At 33.7% G+C, this 22,612-nt stretch overlaps 1 protein-coding gene across 2 annotated transcripts in view; it reads right to left on the reverse strand.

Annotated features, from left to right (window-relative positions):
- The window catches only part of TRDN (triadin), a 420,523-nt gene that overhangs the window by 278,359 nt on the left and 119,552 nt on the right, over positions 1 to 22,612 (reverse strand). For both annotated transcript variants that reach the window (XM_011944454.1, XM_011944455.1), the window contains exons 7-9: positions 20,943 to 21,002; positions 12,480 to 12,662; positions 5,969 to 6,028 (exon numbers count right to left, since the gene is read on the reverse strand). In XM_011944454.1, the coding sequence (XP_011799844.1) occupies positions 5,969 to 6,028; positions 12,480 to 12,662; positions 20,943 to 21,002 (303 nt within the window). The remainder of the gene's footprint in view (positions 1 to 5,968; positions 6,029 to 12,479; positions 12,663 to 20,942; positions 21,003 to 22,612) is intronic.

Here is a 22,612-nt window from a genome sequence, read left to right on the forward strand (position 1 = left end):
AGGGAGGGAGGGAGGGAGGGAAGGAAATGTTTTATTATGAAATGAAGATGACATTTTCTTTTCAACAAAATTATGGACCATCAAAGATTACAAAAATTAAAGTACTGCATTTTGACGATGCACGTTCTAGAAAAACCAGAAGTAATAATATACAATAGAATCTATTAAAGATGTATTCAAAATTTGAAATTGGTATCTGCAAGATGAATACAATGAAGGCTCAGAGATGATAGCTGATGAGCAGTTAGTTTCTTTCTGAAGATATTTCCCATTTGAAGTATATATAGCTTTGAAAATAGGGAATATAAGATAGAAACATTTTGCTTTACTATATTTAAATTCTTATCAAAAGTTTCACTCTCCCGTTATTGCTACTCCTGTAAACTATTAGAAAAAATAATTTTTTTAAATAATGAAAACTCCAAGTGGTTGATAAATAGAGAAAACTACTCATTCCTGGTATACTGAGATTAAAATGTATATTTTCTATGTCTTCATTGTATACTTATCAAGTTATCCTTTACCATACAATTATTTATGTCTTAGCTTACCTCTTTTCTGGACTACCAGCTTGCTGAGAGGATTCAACAACTACTCACTGAGTAAACATTAAAATTCTTGAAACTTTTGTTGTGTGAAAATAATTAAATGATTGGAATTCGAGTGCATATGTTTTAATGGAACTATGCCTACCTTGGAGCAGGAATTTTTTTAGAAGTCTAAAGCAAAGCGAAATTATACCTAGTCTTGTCTAATACAACCAGTGAGCTCTGAAATACATTAGATTAAACCATTAAATAACAGTGACTATAATGCAATTACATTTGACCTCTTCTCAGCGGGATTTAACCAAAAATATACTTAAGCACCACTAAAGTTCAAGGAAAGGATCTTAATAAAATGAGAGTACTAACTTCCTTGAGGCTCTTTCTAGCTACGGACTTAAAACCCATTGAATTGGAATACAGGCTGCCAAAGAATGCCTTATTACAATCAGAGAAGATTTTGATAGGTGAGTACACTCAATTTAAAGAAAATAAATGACACAAAGAGCAGAATAAATTACCTTGACATAATTCTTGGCTCAAGTAAAAGTCAGACAGTAGCTGAAATTTTAATAGTGGAATAACTTCTAAGGGATAAACTTTAACTTATATTAAACTTTAATCATAATAGCTACAGAGATGAAAGCTAAAAAAATTATTAAAATTACTAAGCAAAAGCACACTAGCCCTGGTCCTTGTACTGGACGTTTAAATTGGTTTCTTTATCTATAGAGAATATAAAGAGGTCTGTGAACCATGTGATTTCTTCCTTACAGAAATTTGTCTCTTTAACTTGGGTGACTCTGCCCAGAAACCCATGCAATTTATTAAGCCCAGATAGAAGTTGGTGAAGAAGGAATATGAAAATGCCAAGCAAGATCCTGATGTGTTTTCTTAAAAATAGCCTACCTAAATGAATAAAATTATCAGTATAGCTGTCACTTAAGAAAAATGTGGTAAGCCACACAAAATTGAAAAGGAAATTGGAATTACTGGAAGGTTGATAAAGATAAATAAATCTGGAGGAATATACCTTGACCATCTGTAGTATCAATTTCCAAAAAAGAAAAAGAAAAAAACCCATAAATTGTGTTTCGATGTTGCAAATAATGTCTATCTTGACCAGTTTTAAAAGTTCTCTTATGAGTAAGTGACAAGTAGACTACTGTAAACTCTAGGAAAAAAAGTGGAGGTTAGTCAGTTTCAAGACAGCTACCATAAGACAGAATCAATCTTTTTCTTTCTCTCTCAATCTCTCCCCAGCCCTCCTCTCTCTGTCTTCCCTAAGGTGGGTTATGAGTTACTAAAACACATCCTATGTAATGCTGACCATCCGCACAACCAAAAAATCTCAATATGAAGATGTTAGGTCATTAAAAGGAGAAAGTATTTCTGGAGAGGGGAGATCTTCGGTGTTCATAATACACCTAAAATTACGAAACGTAGATACAGGTCTATGCCAGTTGCCCATAGGACCAGTGTTGATACCATGCATTCACTGAAGAAAATATAATTTATAATTTTCTTCATGTTTCAACTTAATATAGAGTGAGTCAGTACAAGAGAATTTTGATTCAATACAACCAAATGAGCAGATCTTTATAATTTATACTGGTTTATTAAGATGGTCCCTATAATTGAATTGAGGATTATCACTGACCCTAGGATAGTGCATATTCACTATTCACAACAGAAAATCAGAAAGAGCAATTCAATTAATCTTCAGGTTATAGACAAAATCTTAGCTAAAAATTTTAAGGATATCTTAGAAGCATTTTATTTGACGGGATAAAAGGCAAAACTTGTGACTTATGTCATCGTGTCAGCACATTTCATCAGCAAGGGTTTTCAAATTAGAACTGCAATTTGGGCTACTTTTGAGGGTGTGACAGTATTCTACAAAGGAAAAACTGAATCCCAGAGGGAAAATCAAATTATAGTTTTAAAAACTCATTACCAATAATTAATAATGAACTCTAGCTAAACAATAACAGGTGTTCCACTAATCCCAAACAGAAACAGATGGAAGCACAAATGTTTTATAAATAGTGGATACATGCAGAGCAATAAACTTGGCAAGAATTGTCTTATTCTTTAATTGTCAGTCAGAGTCAATGTCTCATCACTTACATTTTCTCTAAATTAATATGCCCAGATTAAATCTGTGTTTCTCATTCCTTATTTTTGAAAACGCAAGTCATATTTAGGGCTTTTTCACTCCATGTTTTGTATTGCCACACTGACAAAGAATATTCCTGAACTTTGTTTAGGTACATTTACATAACATCATATCATTTATTAAATGAAACAACAGGCATACTACACAGGCTTCCCTTCTCTCCCTTCTTCCTTTCCAACTCCTGGACAAGAAATACTCGCTTTTCAAGTATTTCTTTCATTTCTTAAACCTTCAAAATAATGAATGTAGGTAGATTAAATAAATTAAGAAGTCAATTAGTAAGTCAATTAATGGTACAAAGAAATCTAATCCTATAGAACTGGGAATTATTTTTAGGGGTTGGAATACTCTATAGTGTGTAGATCTGAACTTAGGACTTTTTAAGAGTATGTTTGCATATGCCTTTAGAAGGGTTCTCTCTGAGTAGTCATTAAAAAAATCATCTTTGCTTCATGCATAGATGATTTTATTATTTCTTCTGACCTTACTCTGTTAGATTTTCAGAAAGAAATGATTGGTATTGTGACTGTTAAACTACTAGCATCCCTCACTGAATTTCTTAGTGCATGGTTCTCTGTGTCCTGAGACTTTCTTAGGAATTATATTTTATGATCAATAAATAACTACTATGAATTGTTTCAGTGGGACAGAAAATACATTATTTTCTTCAGGTGATGAAATTTTAAAACTAATGGAATATGAAGAAAATAATACATATTAGTCATTTATTAATTCATGCTCATCAGTAACATAGATTCATCTCATCTCGTATGTAAGTAAACACCTAGTTGACTTTATAAAAATTATGTGTAGAGTATGACTTTCTTGAACCAACACAGGTGAACAAAATGGTCAGTACACCTCTGACCTAAAATTGAACTTTTGATCTTTTGAGATGGAGTCTTGCTCTGTCACCCAGGCTGGAATACTGGGGCAAGATCTCAACTCACTGCAACTTCTGCCTCTCAGGTTCAAGCAATTCTCCTACCTCAGCCTCCCAAGTGGCTGGGATTACAGGGACCCACCACCACACCTGGCTAATTTTTGTATTTTTAGTAGAGACAGGGTTTCACCATGTTAGCCAGGCTGGTCTCAAACCCCTGACCTCAGGTGATCCACCCGCTTCAGTCTCCCGAAGTGCTTGCATTATAGGTATGAGCCATCGAGCCCGACTAAATTGAACTTTTAAATTATTTATTTATTTTGAGATAGGGTCTCACCCTGTAGCCCAGAATGGAACGTGATGGTGCCATCATAGCTCATACACCCCTGCAGTCCCAACCTCCTGGGCTCAAGCAATCCTCCCACCTCACCGTACGAAGTAGCTGGGAAAATGGGTACGTACCACCATGCCCAGATAATTTTTATTACTTTTTTGGCCAGTCGCAGTGGCTCACGCCTGTAATCCCAGCACTTTGGGAGGCCGAGTCATGCAGATAACCTGAGGTCAGGAGTTCGAGACCAGCCTGGCTAACATGGTGAAACCCCGTCTCTACTAAAAATACAAAACTTAGCCGAGTATGGTGGCAGGGGCCTGTAATCCCAGCTACTCAGGAGGCTGAAGTGGGAGAATCACTTGAACTCAGGAGGCAGAGGTTGCAGTGAGCCGAGATCACACCATTGCACTCCAGCCTGAGTGACGAGAGTGAGTCTCCGTCTCAAAAAAAAAAAAAAAAAAAAATTGTAGGGATGTGGTCTCTCTACGTTGTCCAGGCTAGTCTCAAACTCCTGAGCTAAAGTGATCCTCCTGCCTCAGCTTCCTAAAGTGCTGGGATGACAGGTATAAGCCACCACACCCAGCCCTAGCATTGAATTTTTGATATATACAGACTGAAACTTGTAAGTATTGAGAGGTTCTCTTCATGTAGGGAACTCACCAGGCAGGCAGTGATGAAATGAATGAATTAAAGTTGTATCATTTGTTTATAGTCACTAGATAGTTTGTCAACAATGCAAGGTTGTGACTGTGGTCTTCATTTTAAATGTAAGAACACTAAAGATGAGGTGGAGTTCAATTATTTGCTCAAGAACTAATACTAGAAAAGGATGGAGTCAAGAATTATCACTGTATTTCTATCCAAAGCCTTGTCTTTCCACCATATCACACTACCTTCATGAAGGTTTATTTCCAATTATGCTATGTTACTATACACAAACATCGATAGCAATTAGTTTCACCTATTAAGTTATAATATTTCAGGATTTCCTCCTCATTTAAATTTCTTACTGAAAATGCAGAAGAAGGAAAAGAGGAGGAGGAGGAGGAAATTATTTAATTAGAATAAATTACTGGGATCAACAACATTTTCTGGAGTCAAAGATTCTCATTGTCTAGTTTTCTAGAGCCTAGATGTGTTACCTATTTGTTTTAGAAATGAAATGTCTCTTTGACAACATACGCATAAATTATAATTATATATTTTAGAAAGGCTTTCACAAAAACAGTTAAAAAAATAAAAATATAGCTGGATTTAAGCAATTGGCTTAATTTATTCTCTTATAAATGAGCTCCTTTCTTAACAATACTGTCTTCTTGGAAACATTTTCCCAAACATGAACATAGTTCTGCCCTTTTATAAATCTGCAAAAGGCATAGTACAAGCAATCAAGTTACTCATACTTAGTTCAGATGTTAGTAAAAAATACCTTTTTATACTCTGGACAACAATTAAAGATATAAGACAAGGTAGATATATTCCTTTAACTCAATATCCTTCCCCATTGTTTTGAATATTAATTCCAAGTTTATCTATCTCCATCAATAGTTCTTTGGAGTGGCTAAACCAAGTTCACGTATAAGGGAGAAAATTTTAAAGTTTTGGAAAACAAAACATAGATATTTGAAATGTGATGATTTTAACGTGAATTGTATTCACTACTAAGAAAAGAAAGATATTTTCATTGTCATCGGTCTTTTCTTCTAAGTTTACCAAGAATAAAATAAGATGATTCACTGCTTCACTTCAAGACATTATTAAAGATTTTAGCATTCTTTATATAGAGAGATATTAGCATATATTTTACATTTCAGCTGACTTCATTTGCAATAGGCCATGCAGTGACTGAAAGTAAAATTAAGACCTTAATGCAAGTTATTACCGCTGCTTTTTATTGGTTTTATTCTAGATCTACACATGCATTATGCAATTCTTAAAAATGAAAATACAGTTAGGTACATAAAAAGCCAACAATCTTAGAAACAAAGACTATTAAAACAGACAAGTACAAGAATTGCTTGGAATACCTGGTTTTAAATCCCCATGGACAAACATGTCAATCATATATCGACAGAATGCATACTGATCTGACAGAGTAGAAAGAAAAAAAGCAATGAAAAAATGTCATCAACACTTCATTTTTCTACAGAGAAATGATTTAACAAAACAGACAAAATAGCACAATTCTATTTTGGTTACTACTATTTTGTGTAAAAAAAATAATTTGCACTTATAGGAAAATACAGAAGGAAAAAAAGACAACAAATGTAATGCTTCACTTCTTCCATACAAAAATAACCTTAAAAACTGAAAAGGACTAGTTCAGTGTAATCTTTTAGTGGTTGTTTTCAAAATAAAAATCTATTTTATCAAATAATTGATTACAAAAGTAATCATATTAAAGCAATTTTTTCCCATTTGTCTTTTTATACACTTGCAATAAACAGAAGTTTTACAAGAGGAAATTGTTTCCAACTTGGAGTGTTTTATCAAATACTCGGTCCCAACCCTTCTGCTAATTGTCTCTATGGAGCTGCAGAATGTCTTTTTCAAAAGACCGTCAGGAGAACTAACCTCTTTGCCACCTGTTAGGTGGCCTCTGAATAAAAATGCTGTTTAATTGGGAGAGTAAATCAAGAACAGAGTAACAGAACCAAATGATATTGTTGTTAAACTAATCAAATGAGTAATCTTCTTAAGATCATCTTATGATCTTGACTGGTTTATGGCCTATGGTAAAAGTAAACAAACAAAAAGGAACATAGTATGTAAACATCATTTTGGGCAGACTTGGTCTTCAGGAGTTGGGTTTTTTCTATTGCCTCTAAATTAAAGACATTGCACTTAACTTTAAATCCTCACACTTAACTTTAAATTGATTCTCCTGAGGTCAATCCAACTCAAAGCTCAATCAAGGAATCTTTACTGTATCTTCTTTAAAGCATACATACTATGAAATAATTTACATTTCAATATTCCTGAAATATGCATTTTATTAATCCACCAAATCCAAAGGTAGCTTCAGGACCAAGAGAGTTTATTGAATTTAAGCAACATGTTACAATCTTAATTGCTCCAAATTATGCATGTCAAACATGAAATAACAAAGCTTGTTACTAAACAGATACACCTCTAAGGATTTTTGTAAATCTCATTCTCTTGGAGTAGTAACAGCATTTTTAGAGGAATCCATTTTATTATGAAATTCTGTTAGGTCTTTAAAAAATAAATATAGTTATTGAAGAAGATATAAAAAGACAATCTTTTTCATTAATACCTAAATATAGGCAGGCCAAAACTCATAAAGTTCCAAAAATTTAGATGTATTTTAGTTGATGAAATTGTAGCATATTTTCCCACAGGAGAGGTAGGAAAAGGGAAGGAGGCTCGTCCGCAGGTCAGTCCATGCATTGATTTGCCCTTTGATGTACTGGCAGTAATAGCTGGAGTTTCTAATCCCAGGACCTGGGACCCCTATGACTGGGAAAGACATAAGGCTAAAGTGGAGGGTATTTTCTCTTTCCTAGACACAAGACTGTTTTCCTGGGCAAAACTGTAGAAATGGCAATTTGACTCTAAGACAAAGCAAGATGAAAAAGTACATTTCGCTTAAATGAAAAGTTTGAAGTTAGACCAGTATGAACTTTTTGAAATCGGCAGTATGTTCCCTTTATTTCAGTACCTTAAGTGACTATACTCTTTTTAGATTTGTTCTCCCTATACTCTAGGAGTAGTACTCAAAGGGCAACTTAAACATGAGAAAGAGAGGGGAGTTGTCAAAATACAGATTTTTGGGCTCCATCATCCACAAAATTTAAATGCTATGGATCTGGACCCTAGGAATATGCATTTTATACAAACTCCTTAGATGAATCTAAATAGACTGCATTTACAGAATCACTGATCTAAAATCTTTCATTCATTTTTCCCAAAATAATTACTCTTAAAGGCATTACAGACTCCCATGACAGCAAATAAGAGTGTTTGTTTTTGTGTATGTTGGAAGTTTAGAATTCAGGGACCATTTGTAGTATAACATCCCCTCCAAATGAAATGTTATCTGCCCCAAGTTGTGATGGGATAGTTATATACATAACATGTTGAACAGTGTACTGAATTAATTAAAATCTTCACACTTCGGAGATTCTTCTTTAGCTGAATGCTGACGATGTAATGAAACTTTTCAGCTTGTATGCTGAAATATTATCAAAGTACAGTCAGCCCTCCATTTCCCTGGGTTCCACATTTGAGCGTTCAACAAACCACATGCCTGTAATACCAGCACTTTGGGAGGCCAAGGCAGGAGGATCACTGTAGGTCAGGAGTTCAAGGCCAGCCTAGCCAACATAGTGAAGCCCCGTGTCTACTAAAAATACAAAAACCATCTGGGCATGGTGGCGGGCACCTGTAATCCCAGCTACTCGGGAGGCTGAGACAGGAGAACCACTTGAACCCAGGAGGCAGAGGTTGCAGTGAGCCGAGATTGTGCCACTACACTCATGCCTAGGTGCCATAGTAAGACTTTGTCTCAAAACAAACAAACAAACAAATATACATATATATATACACATAGTTATGGCTATCATGTTGCATCTGTACTGAACATATACAGACATTTTTCTTATTATTTACTAAACAATACAGTATAATAAGTATTTACAAAGCATTTATTAAATATATTAGGTAGTATAACTAATCTAGAGATGATTTAGTGTATACAAGAGGATGTGCATAGATGATATGCAAATATTATTCCATTTTATATGAAAGACTCTGAACATCTGTGGATTTTGGCATTCGCAGGGAATCCTGAAACCTATCCCCCACAGATACTGTGGGACAACTGTACCTTACTTATATTTCTTATATTTCCTAGATCCAAAAATCATTCATTTAATTAATACACCAACAGCCCAATGAACTTCTAATTATAAAAATGAAATTTCTTATGAATTCACAGGATATTTTTAACCTAGAAAATTATTTGTTACAACACTTAGAAGGTTTTGTTATATGTAAATAGTGCTCCAATCTTGTATTCTAATGGCACCAATATATCAATAGGAATATGAGAAAGATGTTTTTATTCCTATCAAAGCTGATAGGAATTTTCCACTATTTTAAGTTAGGATGCCCATTTTCACCTGTCCTTGGCAATGATCTTAACAATATATAAGAATTCGAGGTAGGTATGGGTTGGGAAGTCTCCAGTTTATTTGCTTAACCTATCTAAGAATACAGAAAAACCAAGCCTTCCTGATTTTGAAAGATCTGTTTTCTAAAAGTATTTCTTTAAACCCAACTTAAATGTCATAGCAGAAAACTTTTCATAAAGAAAATATAAATTGTCCTGCCATTCTAACTTTCATAGTTCTGAGATAATAATTTATATAATGTTAAATTGGCTCATCATTGTAAGCACTTTTTTCCCAAATAAACATCCTTCTTGAAATAACACATGCTGTCCTCCATTTCTCTCCTTGATCCTCAGGAAGCAGTGATACATGTCATTCAAAGGATACTTAGTTGGCGTTCCCTGTGGAGTGGTAACCAAGGGAAAACACATTCTGGGTGCAGAGTGCCAACAAAAACAAATTAAAAAAAATTATGAAACCTCTAATGAGGATGGGGCACATGTGGTCCAGTGCTCTATAACAGATTCACATTAGCTATACTTTCTCTGCCTGCCACAAGTATTTAAATAGTTGTTTAAAAAGAAAGAAAGAATGAATGAATGAGCAAAGTGTGTGGCAGCTGGAAAAATTGTTCTTCCTTCCCCACGGACCTCCCAGAGGTCATCAGAAAACTAGGGAGCAATGTCTGATTATGCCAACTCTTCCTACTCTATATAAACAGATTTAGATGGGTTCATAAAAACTAGGTTATTTGATTTGTGTTTGTGTGTGTGTATGTGTATGTGTATGTTTATGGTAGGTGTGTATATACATATGCATCTTATCCCTAATGCTTCAAGCAGAAAAAGAGATGTATTATTTCTGTATACAATATTGAGAGTGACTACATTGAATATATTCACATGTATACTATGTAATTCAATAATTACTAATAAACATGTGTCCATGTAAAAAATCTGTTTCCAAGTGAGTGAAGGACCTATGAGCCTTGTTTCTTTAAAAAGAAGTATTTAGAAATCTATGTGAAAAGAATGCCTCAAACATATTAGGTCTAATTTAACTATGTGAATGAGTATTCTCTTGCCCAAAAAGCTAGCTCAACAGTTACACTAAGTCATCATATAAAATTTTCAAAACCAAAGCCTCAGAAATTTAAAAAAAAAACTATATCTTTGTTTATCTTGCTTAGTTAAAATCATAATGTAATTAGTTTTCTTTAATTTAAAAATGTTCTTAATTACATCTTTACTTAGTAAAAAATAAATGAAAAGTAAAATGACATATTTATATGTCTGATCTGCCATTAGAGGTTAAGTTTTGATTACTTACCTAATGACACATTTATATAATTGATGGCAACTCTTCTCAATACTGAGACTTGCTTTAGCAATTGCAATTGTTTAGCCGATAAAATCACATTTGTGCTTTTGTTTTTAACTCTAAATGATATTTGAATATCTCTTTAATAGATAAATAGCTCTTTGTGTAGAAATAAAAATAGTAGACTGAAAATGGAAATGGTAATATAATGCTGTCTTTAATAAATCTGATTACTGATAGAAATGAAATACAATATTTGTGGCCTGGAAAATAAATATTATTTTAAAGTGTTCTGGTGATGAGTTTTTATCAATAAAATATGGCTCCCAAATCCCCAAAGATATGAAAAATTAACATCAAAAAATTCATTCACATTCCTAGTTGCTAGATAAGTATTTTGACATTTCCAAATATAACTGGCATCAATTTTTACATTCTGTATTTATGGTTAAAAATTAGAATGTACGTTGTAGGTTTTTACTGATTTCATGTGATTATTTTTCTTTTTGAACAACCATCTAAAGTGTAAAGGATTTTAGAATCTAAGTAATCATATCAGTGAATCCAAAGATTATTTCGGCTGTTTTTTTTTTTTTAACCACAGTAAAATATTGTATTCAATGTATTTTCTCTTTATTTACTTCATTCTTTTTTCCTACCAAAGTATTTCATTAATGACAAAATTTTGATAGAATAATTAACTTTTAAATTTTTTTCATGGTGACATAATCACCTTGAAAATTGGAAAAAGTTTTAGAGTTCCTAAATTTTAATATGACTTATAACTTAAAATATTAAATAAATTAAAATTATCTGAATTAAAAAGTTTGTAGATCACTAAAAAAAGAAAAACTCTTTCCTTTTTAAAATATGTATCTTTTGTCGTATAAATCACACTTGACAAATACTACATGTGAATCAAAGTTTACAAATGCAAATTCAAGAGAAAAAAGATGAAAATACAGTATGAGCGGATTGCAAATTTCATTTCTTGTCCCTTATAATGAGGAAAAATTAATTGCAGTTTCATCCTCTAAATAGCTTGCCCTGTAACAAAATTGTAAGATGCCTTAAACTAAAATCTAATAGAAACCAATTCTTTGACACAGTCCTTAGATAACATTAATCAAAAGTTCTACAAAGTAAAGAAAAATTTGGTTTTGCAATGCCTCTAAGAAACATCAGTTATAGGAATAGTCCCTACATATTAGATCCCCGTATTCTGTAAAGGAGTCTCAGGATTATATAGCAACCTGGAGTCAGGAATGGACTTAGGAAAAGAAAGAGTCAACGAGTGCCAGAGATGTGGTACAATAAGACCCTTAGTTGCCCTCCTAAACCTTCAGCTCTGTATATTCACATAGCAACCTTCCATAAAAAAAAAATTCAGGTTTATATTCCACCTCCATTTAAGTGCTATATTTTTGCAAAGTGGGGATGTAAGTTTGACATCACTCTTGCTGAAGAGTGGCACAATATGTCACATTCAGAGCTTTCTAAAGTTAGAAATTTAGTCAATGGAAATTGAAAAAGAATCTTAAGAGCTGTCTTCTCTATAACATCTTGCCTATTAAATAAATTTAAAAATTTGATGTATATTCTAAATGATGTGCTCTTGCCAATGCAACAGTAATGTATGGATAGTTTTTACGATATTTACTCTATATGATGCCCAATATGTGCCCCTTAATAAACTCCTTAGGAATTGCTGTCATTTTGGGGGACCACTTTCCTCCAAAGAGTATGACACATACAATCTTTATTCCACCTCTTAATAGACATTCCATATCTCAAAAATTCAACATTTATCCCTAATCTTTATATGATTTTGGATGCTACCTCCAAACACCTTTTAAAAATATTTCAAAATGCCCCTTTAGATATGTGAACACATTTTAGTATTTTTATAAATAAATATAAATTTCCAATGTACTGTATTTCCTTTGTGATATATTTACTTTAATGTCTTTTACCCCCGTTTGAAGTCTGATTTTGGTCTTTCTCAGCTTTAAATTTCACTGCATGTGCTTCTTGCCCAATATTCTCTTAGAACCTCCGGCAGCCTCCTGCTCTGAATGTTTACCTTTCTGTTCATGCTTTGACACAGCCGTTTTCTCTTTGTCCTCCTTTTCTTTGGGTTTTGATGGTGTTTTTTGTACTTCTTTTACTTTTGCAGCTGTTTGCTTCACTGTCTCCTGTTTTCCACCTTTCACTTCCTTTTTAGTCTTTTCTTCACTCTTTTCTGCAGTCTTAGCTTTCTTCTGTTCTGTATAAAGTTAAGAGATGTTGAAATATTTTTGTTTATTTACAAACATAATGTTTCATCTGTACTATGTCATTAAGGAAAATTGGAAAAGAAAGAGGGAAGAACGGAAAACAATGAAAAATACTGTTCTTAACATAAACACTTGTGACTTACCAGAGTTTTATAGTTTATAAAGTGCTATATTAGATAGACTACTAAAAGTGTTATGGCTCTTAATTTGTACATGAAAATTTTTTAAGGCAATAGTAACTTAGCATGTCAACAAGGAGGCATTTGTAGTATGCAGTGGATGGATATACAGGCATGTTCAGTGAAAGACAATGTCCATACCAAAGAGCCTAGTGAAGTAGTCTCCTTTTATAAGCACGTGATCATTTTGCTCTATAACTGAAAGATCTTAAGGGTCATTCAAGAAACTGAAATGCCAACAAAGTCTTTTTTAAAGACAACAATCAGGAATGCAAGTGTACAATTATCTGCATTGGTGTTGACTAATAGAAATAAAACAATAAAATCCATTAGAGGATAACTGAGAGACATAGAGTATCTAACGATTTGGCTTTAGAAAAACTGAAAGTGCAGAAATTGGGATATTGGCTCCTATTTATCTTAAGTCAGCGATAATTCTACTAGTTAAGTCCTTAAACATATCCTGAGAAATTCAAAGGGCTATAAATAAAAATATATATGAATAGATACTTAAATTAGAATATATATATATTACACACATATATTCTTAATTTGATATTATCTGCATTTTGGAAGAGGGAACTGGGATGCAAATTAACTAGTCTGTGGATCATTCAAGCATCTTTTAAAAAGCAATAATAATGTAGCACATAATGTGTAGAAAAGTGTTCACAATAGATGCTGTGTATTGGACATTCCTTATTATATGTGACTACACATAACCAATATATACCACAGCAGCTCTACTGCAATGTTGGAATCCTCTATGTCATTTGCTAATGCACTGTGGAGCCTTTATTGTCACTCATGTTAAAGAATTCGATGAAGTCCAGGCATGGTGGCTCATGCCTGTAATCCCAGCACTTTGGGAGGCCAAGGCGGGCACATCACGAGGTCAGGAGATCAAGACCATCCTGACTGAAACGGTGAAAACCCATCTCTACTAAAAATGCAAAAATTAGCTGGGCTTGGTGGTGCATGCCTATAATCCCAGCTACTCAGGAGACTGAGGCAGGAGAATCACTTGAACCCGGAAGGCGGAGGTTGCAGTGAGCTGAGATTGGGCCATTGCACTCCAGCTAGGGTAACAAGAGCGAAACTCCGTCTCAAAAAAAAAAAAAAAAAAAGAATTTGATGAAAAAATGTAATCAGGTTTCTTGACTTTCGTACCCTAAATGATGATTTCAGGCTAAGCCAAGATAATATCAGAAGGTCCCATTAAGAGAATGAAAATGATAATGCCAGATGCTGGTTAGCTTGCAAAACAAAAATCATCGGTGGTACTGCACTTAATTGACTATGCCAGCACTTCCCAAAACACTGTTTCTCAGATACTTCAGATATTTACAGGAAGATGTTGATACTGTATTAGGTGCTGGAGAGTATTCTCATGACCAAATTCATTTGGAAACCATAAGCTAACCTGGTCATTTAACTTGAACTTTCTTAAAGCTGAAGTGCATTGAGAATTTTTAAGAAAGGGAATTATGATACATGTTATTCAATATTGTTTAATCATAAAATTATCATACAAATATTACCCAATTACTGCATAATTTTTTTTTTAATTGAGATGGAGTCTTGCTTTGTCGTCCAGGTTGGAGTGCAATCGCATGATCTTGGCTCACTGCAACCTCTGCCTCTCAGTTTCAAGCAATTCTCCTGCCTCAGCCTCCCAAGTAGCTGGGATTACAGGCCCCTGCCACCAAGTCTGGTTAATTTTGCATTGTTAGTAGAGATGGGGTTTCACATGTCCCTAAACTTTCAACATCTTTGTGGCTTCTATGACTACACTCAGGGGATTTTCTTCTTCTTCCTGTACATCATTTCTAAACCTCCTTTGCTCGTTTCTGCTCTTTCCTGCAGTAAACTCAAACATTTCTGTGACTGAAACCAGCAACTTTCTGCGGAGGACTTTAAATTGAAATCATTCCAGAATTCCACACTGGAATGTTTATTAGTGTCTGTCTGGGAAGAAAGTCTCACTGCAATGGTCAACAGCACCTCAATCTCATATAGCTCATTATATGTTCACCTAAAAACACTTCTAGAGACTTTGTGTTGACCAGGACTCACAGCTAATTACTGGAGCTCTCAAAATCAGCATAATAATAAAACTATCTGAATAAATTTTAGCATAGCAAAATTAAAACCCTGTACTATCTGACTTCCTCCTATCTCCCATCTTACAGCATCTTTCCAAAAATTTATTCCTCTACTGAACGGCTTTCTTTTGAATATTTTATGTATTTTTCCATGTGTCAAATATTGTCAGACTGAATTCTCTATATTTTCTATATTTTTCCACATATTTAAATTTCTTTCTTTCTTTTTTTGTTTTTTATTTGTTTGTTTTTGTTTAGACAGACTCTCAGCTCTGTTGCCAGGCTGGAGTGTAATGGCACGATCTCGGCTTAGTGCAACCTCTGCCTCCCAGGTTCAAGCGACTCTCCTGCATCAGCCTCCCGAGTAGCTGGGATTACAGGCGTGTGCCACCATGATTCACCATGATCGGCTAATTTTTGTATTTTTAGTAGAAATGGGGTTTCACCATGTTGGTCAGGCTGGTCTTGAACTCCTGACCTCAGGCGATCCACCCGCCTTGGCCTCCCAAAGTACTGGGATTAAATTTCTTCATGGTCAATTCATATGCAAAAAAAATGCCTCTCCCAATTGAATTAATAATGTCTTCCCCTGAGCTTCCATTTGCTGGAATTTTTATTAAAGTATACATTTTATTCTTCATTATATATCTTGAATTATAGATAGTTTGATCTATCTGTCTTCCCTACCAGACAGAGAGTGCTTGGGGGAAGGAATTCTATTATTCATTTTTGTATCACCATAGTGTCTAGCACAATGCTTTTTTCAGAGAAAACACAGGATAAATGTATACTTGATTAGCAATTCTGATGAAGGAGAGAGTAAATATTCCACTATACTCAGATCATATGTATAATATAGTGATATAGAGACTGCATATGTACATATGTGTTTAGAAACAAACTTGTCTAAACCTGTTAAATTTGACAGCTGTTTTTTGTTTATACTAATTTGTGTGAAATTGCTATATTTGCTTATTCTAAATGACAGCTATTTACTCCTTGTAAGTTACAGTTGATTTAACCTTAACTTGTAGTATGGAATTATAGATGTGTGAAATTCAGATTTATTTTTAATGCCATTATAATTTATAAGTGGGCAATTATTATTTTCTAAGAGGTAGAACCACATATATAGCCAATTCATTATAATCATTGACTTTAAGTATTAAAAATAATAAAATATTTTCTACCTATTTTAGACACTTTTCAATCACCTTCACCCTGGAAATAGATAACTTTGCCTCATACTAGAAAAAAATGAGTGAGAACTAAGCAATGATGTGGCTATACTAAAGAAAATATCATGAAACCAAAGCAACACCCAACTTCTATTTACTTTTAAGGTGAGTAGATATTCTTCAGTTTTGTGCCAAAATATTTTTCCTGATTTTTCCCTAAAATAATTTAAGTGATGAACTTTATTAAGGAATGAAAAAAACAAAAAGTATTGCTATGGGTATTCAAATCACCCGGTTTTATTTAGGAAGGCATTTTATTCATGACTTTTGTCAAATGGAAAACAAAATGGCTTAATCAAAAAAATGACATCAGCATATTTCCTTAGATCTTGGAATTAGCATGATCCACTAGCTACTGCATCAGATTCAGAATGTCTGATGACAAAGTATTAAATAGAACAATATCCTTCAATAAACATACTACACATGTTGGGAGTTAGAAAATAACAAATTTTATCTCTCATTCCATAAAGGACTGCCAACTGCTTAACTTATCTTTGCTTCAGTTTCTTTGCATCGACAAAAAAAAAAGAATCGCCACTATAGTTGCCTCTTCCTCTATGGAAGCTGTGGAGATAAGTAACACTGAGCAAAAGAATTTGAATTTTGTAAAATAAGTACATAAATATCTCTAATATTGTATCTGCATAATCTGCATGTCTAGAGCTCTTGGAGTTTCCCTAGAACTTGCTCAAAGTTTAACATACAGCAAGAATTGCTATTTCATTATTATTTTACATTTGAAAAATCTAAGTATCAAACAGCCATTTATCAAAGATGGTGCAACTAAATGAGTCAGGAGTAGAAAGAGTAGAATCAGAATGACTAACCCAATTTCTAATCACAATAAATTTCACACTTATTAATATTAACCTGAAAAGATGATACAAAAAATGTATTTTAAGACATACAAGGACAGATGTAAATATACATGAACCATGTGAAAGTGATAAAATGTCTTCCTGAAAGTGACCAAGGCAACAATAACCTCTCTCACTTCATCAAACACACAGACATCTGAAGGTCACACTGACATCCACATCAAATGGACAGCCTGGCCCAAACTTGGCTCACCTCATTCAACTTCTCTTTTCATCATTGTTTTCTTCTTCTTCTTCTTCTACCCTGTCTTTGTTATTTTTAATGAACTACAGAAATAGGCTAGTTTTCTCAGTGGATATGGGGTCCTACATATGTATCAAGGTAGACATTAAAGGTCCACTCTTCCCCAGGAGGAATCCCTGAAGTGTTCTAACCAATGACTGCCTTTTAGCAAGCAGTATGCAACAGAGGAAGAAACACGCTGTGTTCTATGCAAGTGCCTCTGGAAATCACAGCTCTTCAAAGGGAGATTCTACTTTAACTGATCACACCTTTCAAGGATACTTTATAGTTTTTTCTATCTTTAATGTCACACAGAAGGCTTATGATTTTTTATCTTATTTTGTTTCACCAGAAACCACCTATTATATAAAGAACACTTTCTATTAATTTCTTATAACATAATACATACACATATAAAATAAAAATAAAAAGCATATACTGTATACAAACGTGTACACACATACACACACATATACATGTTGTAAACACATATATACTTATGCATACATATATATACACATATATATGTATGTTTGTGTGTGTATGTGTATGTGAATGTGTACGTCCCCCAGAAGAATGATATAAATATGTAAATGGAAAGTATTTATGGCAAGCAGACTCAAGATGGCCCCCAGTGACTCCCAACTTGTGGCATTCATATCCTTGTGCAATCATCTTCCCTTCAATATGGGTTGGCCTAGGAATTTGCTGCTATATGGCAAAGGTGATTGAATACGACTTCCATGATTAGTCTAGATAAGATTGTAATTTCTGTCTTCCTGTTTCTCTCTCATTAGGTTTAATGAAGCCAGCTGTCATGTTCATAGGACTCATATGTCAAGGAACTAAAGATGGTCCGTAGCCAACAGCCAGCCAGGAACTGATTGACTAGTAGTCCTCGAGGAACTGAATCTTACTAACAACCATATAATGAACTTAAAAATGGTGCTTCCTCAGTTGAACTTTCAGATGAGACTGAAGTCCTCGTTAACACTTTGTTTGTTGCCTTGTAAGATTACGAAACAGAGGCCTGAGCTAAGCCATGCCCAGATTCTTGATCCACAGAAACTGTGAGATAATAAATACGCATTGATTTAAGCCTCAAATGTTGTGGTAATGCTCTACAAAGCAATGCGTAACTAATGCAGTATTCAACAAATTTTTAGAAAAACTATGACGCTTGAAGACATGTATTTAATTATTTTTGTGAAGAATATTCAATTTATACTTACTGCACCTGGGTTTTTAGTCTTACCCCAATCAGAAAGTAGTTTTATGACCTGGCAAAATTTTTTTCTCTCTCTCTAGAGGTCACTTCCTTCATCTGTTGAACTAGGCAATTAATTTATGTGATCTTTAAAATGTCCACTAGATTTCATACATCTATCACATAAGATCTCATGTATATGTAATGAAAATAAATTATATATATGCAAAATGTATTTTCATTTATATCTATGAAACAAGAGAAACAAAATAAAATTACTTTTATTTACTGTAATTTAATCTTGAAAGTAAATTCATGTTATCTTCCAAAAATGTTTCAATTTACAATTCATCCATATTAAATTTAATAAAATGATATTTGGTTATCTAATGGAAGATTTATTGAAAATACATCTGCTTCAAATATCTCATTATTTTACATTTAGTAGATAATCAAACTAAATCTTAAAAATGCTTCTAAGTTTTACCCAAATGGGTACTTTCTTAAAACTACTGAATTGAGGCTTGTAGCTGATTGCCTAAAATGTATAGTTTAAAAAATAAGGGAGAAATTTAAATGTAGGGAATAGGATTAAATTACCAAATAAAATCCATTTTTTTCTAGTAATTGGCAGATAAATTTAATACAAACTTTGTTATTCAATATGCCAAAATATATAATATTAAAGTGATATACTAATGAATATATTTGGCATATTATTATGGTACTTTCAGTTCTCAAACTTTTAAAGTAAAAATATTGATCAAGATTTATGTATGACCACTTTTTTTTTATTTAGACAGTCTCACTCTGTTGCCCAGGCCGGAGTGCAGTGGCGCTATCTCAGCTCACTGCAACCTCTGCTTCCAGGTTTCAAGATATTCTCCTGTCTCAGCCTTCCAAGTAGCTGGCATTACAAGTGTGTGCCACCACACTTTGCCAATTTTTAAATTTTTACTAGAGACAGGTTTTCACAATTTTGGCCAGGCTAGTTTTGGACTCCTGACCTCAAGCGATTCACCTGCTTCAGCCTCCCAACATGCTGGGATTACAGGTGTGAGCCACTGTGCCCAGCCAATTCTTTCTTTTTGATACAAGAAAATAATTTACTGTGCAGAAGTTGTCTATTTGTCTATTTTTGCTTTGGTTACCTATGCTTTTGAGGTCTTGTTCAAGAAATCTTTGCCCACACCAATGTCCTAAAGCATTTCCCCAATGTTTTCTTCAAGTAGTTTCATAGTTTCAGGTCTTACATTTAAGTCTTTAATTCAGTTTGATTTGATTTTTGTATATGGTGAGAGATAGGGGTCTAGTTTCATTCTTCAGCATATCCAGTTTTCCTAGTACAATTTATAGAAGAGACTGTCCTTTCCTCAACATATGTTCTTGGTGCTCAGTGGCAAAATAGAATGACTATAATAAACAATAATTTATTGTATATTTCAAAATAACTAGAGAGTGAATTTGGAATATTCCCAACTCAAAGAAATAATAAATGTTTGAGGTGATGGATATCCCAATTACCCTAATTTGATCATTATATATTGTATGCTTGTATCAAAACATCACATGTACCCCATAAATATGTACAACTACTATGTACCTATAAATACTGAAAATAAAGAATTTTTAAAAAAGAAAATTCTGAATTTGACTATTCTAAAATCAAATTCAAGGTATAATACTGGTGAAAAATTGTGAACCAAATATGTTATTTTAGTTTTTTTATTGTTATGGTAACAAATTACAACAAACTTAGCCAATTAAAATAACACACATTTATTATCTTCCAGTTTTTATGATTCCAAAGTGTTGGCTCAGCATGGCTCTGCTGAATTCTCTGCTTAGGGCCCACAAAGGTGAAATCAAATTGTCGCCTAGGCTTTGTGTTTTACTGGAGACTAGAGGAAAGAATTGGCTTTAATGCTTATTCAACATGGAGGCAGAATTCATTTTCTTCTCATGTTTTCAAGCCAGCCAATGGGCAAAAGTCCTCATACTTCAAATCTCTTTGTTGTAAATCTCTCCACATTTAAAGACTCATGGTATTACACTGAACCCACCTGGATAATCCAGGATAACCTCCCTATTTTAGAACAATTTTCACTGCCTCTGCAATTTTTTTTTTTTTTTTTGCCATGTAATATAGCATAGCCACAGGGATGACACCAAGGGCTGAATGAAGGTTATGGGACTCAAAATTCTGTCTACCTCATATGTTGAAGCTCTTCATTGTCCTCTCACATTTTGAGATTCTCTAGTAAGTGTTCAGTTTAATTATTCTTTTAGATATTAAATTTTAAATGTAAGACCAAATTAACTTTTTAATGTAAATAAAATGATAAAAGTTTACAAATATCCAACTATCTGTTACCCAAAAATTAATCTTTCAAAGTAAAAAGAATTTAGTTATGGAAATAATAAATTGAAAAGTTACCTTTTGCCACTGTCTTTGTTTCTGGTTTTTCTTTTTTTTCAATTTTTTCCTTGTGAGTTGCTTAAACAGAAAATTTTACATTAGTACACAGTTTCAATAGATTTCAAAACCAAGCTTTCTTTTGACCTCAGTTTCATAAGTGCTAAAACCTAATATGTAATATTTTGAAAATTTATGACATTAATAAGTCTAATTCAGAAATAAAGAGTTACTAATGTAATAACAGTTGTATAGAATTCAATGTAAAAGTCTAGGCATTAAGATTTAGCTTTCTGAAAATCAGACCCACTCTTTTTCAAGTCATTATTGCAAATAGATAAAGCTTTCAGGGAAGACAAACTGAGAGGGAAAATTTTTTATAAGAATTTGTCAAAAATATATCATTATGTTTATTTTTAAATTTTAATTAAATTGTGTCATTTGGTAGATTACCAAATAATCATACATTTTTCAATATTTACATACTACTTTTTCAAGAATAACAATGGTAGTTAAAACTATGAAAATTAAGTAGTGAAATATGAGATTTAATTGGACAGTTGATAAAGTGTACATATTGAATTACTAGAGGAAAAAATTAGTTCCACAGATTTCCATTTCTCCAACTTATAACAAGAATAGTAAGAATGTACATCAGCTTTACTTACATCATCAAGAAATGTTTAAAATTATGTATTCAAAAATCTATTATTTTTAAATACAGTTGTTGAATAGTGTCCTCCAGGATCTTGGAGAGATGATTTAAGCCTTAGAAAGCCTAATGGTTCAGGCCAGGCGCGGTGGCTCAAGCCTGTAATCCCAGCACTTTGGGAGGCCGAGACGGGCGGATCACGAGGTCAGGAGATCAAGACCATCCTGGCTAACATGGTGAAACCCCGTCTCTACTAAAAATACAAAAACTAGCCAGGCAAGGTGGCGGGCGCCTGTAGTCCCAGCTACTCGGGAGGCTGAGGCAGGAGAATGGCGTAAACCCAGGAAGCGGAGCTTGCAGTGAGCTGAGATCTGGCCACTGCACTCCAGTCCGGGCGACAGAGCGAGACTCCGCCTCAAAAAAAAAAAAAAAAAAAGGAAAGAAAGCCTAATGGTTCAGTTGAAGACCAGTGTCCCTGACAGATGCAGAGCTGCTGAGAGACCAGGTGCCTCCTCCTCCAGAGTTTCAGCCTCTCCACCACTCAGGCCTGCCCACAGCCACCTCCACTACCACTTGGGATTATGCGTAACATATTAGACAATGTTAACAAAAGGAGCATTATGCTAGGCTAAGCAAGGCACTAGTCACATAAGGTCACAGGATTACATTATAATAACATATCTCCTAAAAAGTAAACATCTTTTAATTGGCATAAGGTAAATAAAAGAGCACTTACAATGTAGCATTTTATTTCTGCTTTTCAATTTGAATACATTTTTCTGCAGCACTTATAATTTAAGGGCAAAAACTCCTAACTTTTTTTTTAATAGAAAACATTTAGCTACTGTGAAGTTTGAAAAAAAAATCACAAGCAATAGCAGATCATTTCATTAAGTCAGAATACACAGAACCTAGTGCTAATAATTCTGCTTAACCCAATAGCAGACAAGAAACGGTCACCTATTTCTAGAACAGAGAAAGGAGATGGCTGTATTGAAGTTCATGGAAATTGAACATGAATAAAATATGATAAGAAAAT

The sequence above is a fragment of the Colobus angolensis genome, unplaced genomic scaffold (assembly GCF_000951035.1).
Source record: "Colobus angolensis palliatus isolate OR3802 unplaced genomic scaffold, Cang.pa_1.0 Scaffold231, whole genome shotgun sequence".
Classification (NCBI taxonomy): Eukaryota; Metazoa; Chordata; class Mammalia; order Primates; family Cercopithecidae; genus Colobus; species Colobus angolensis.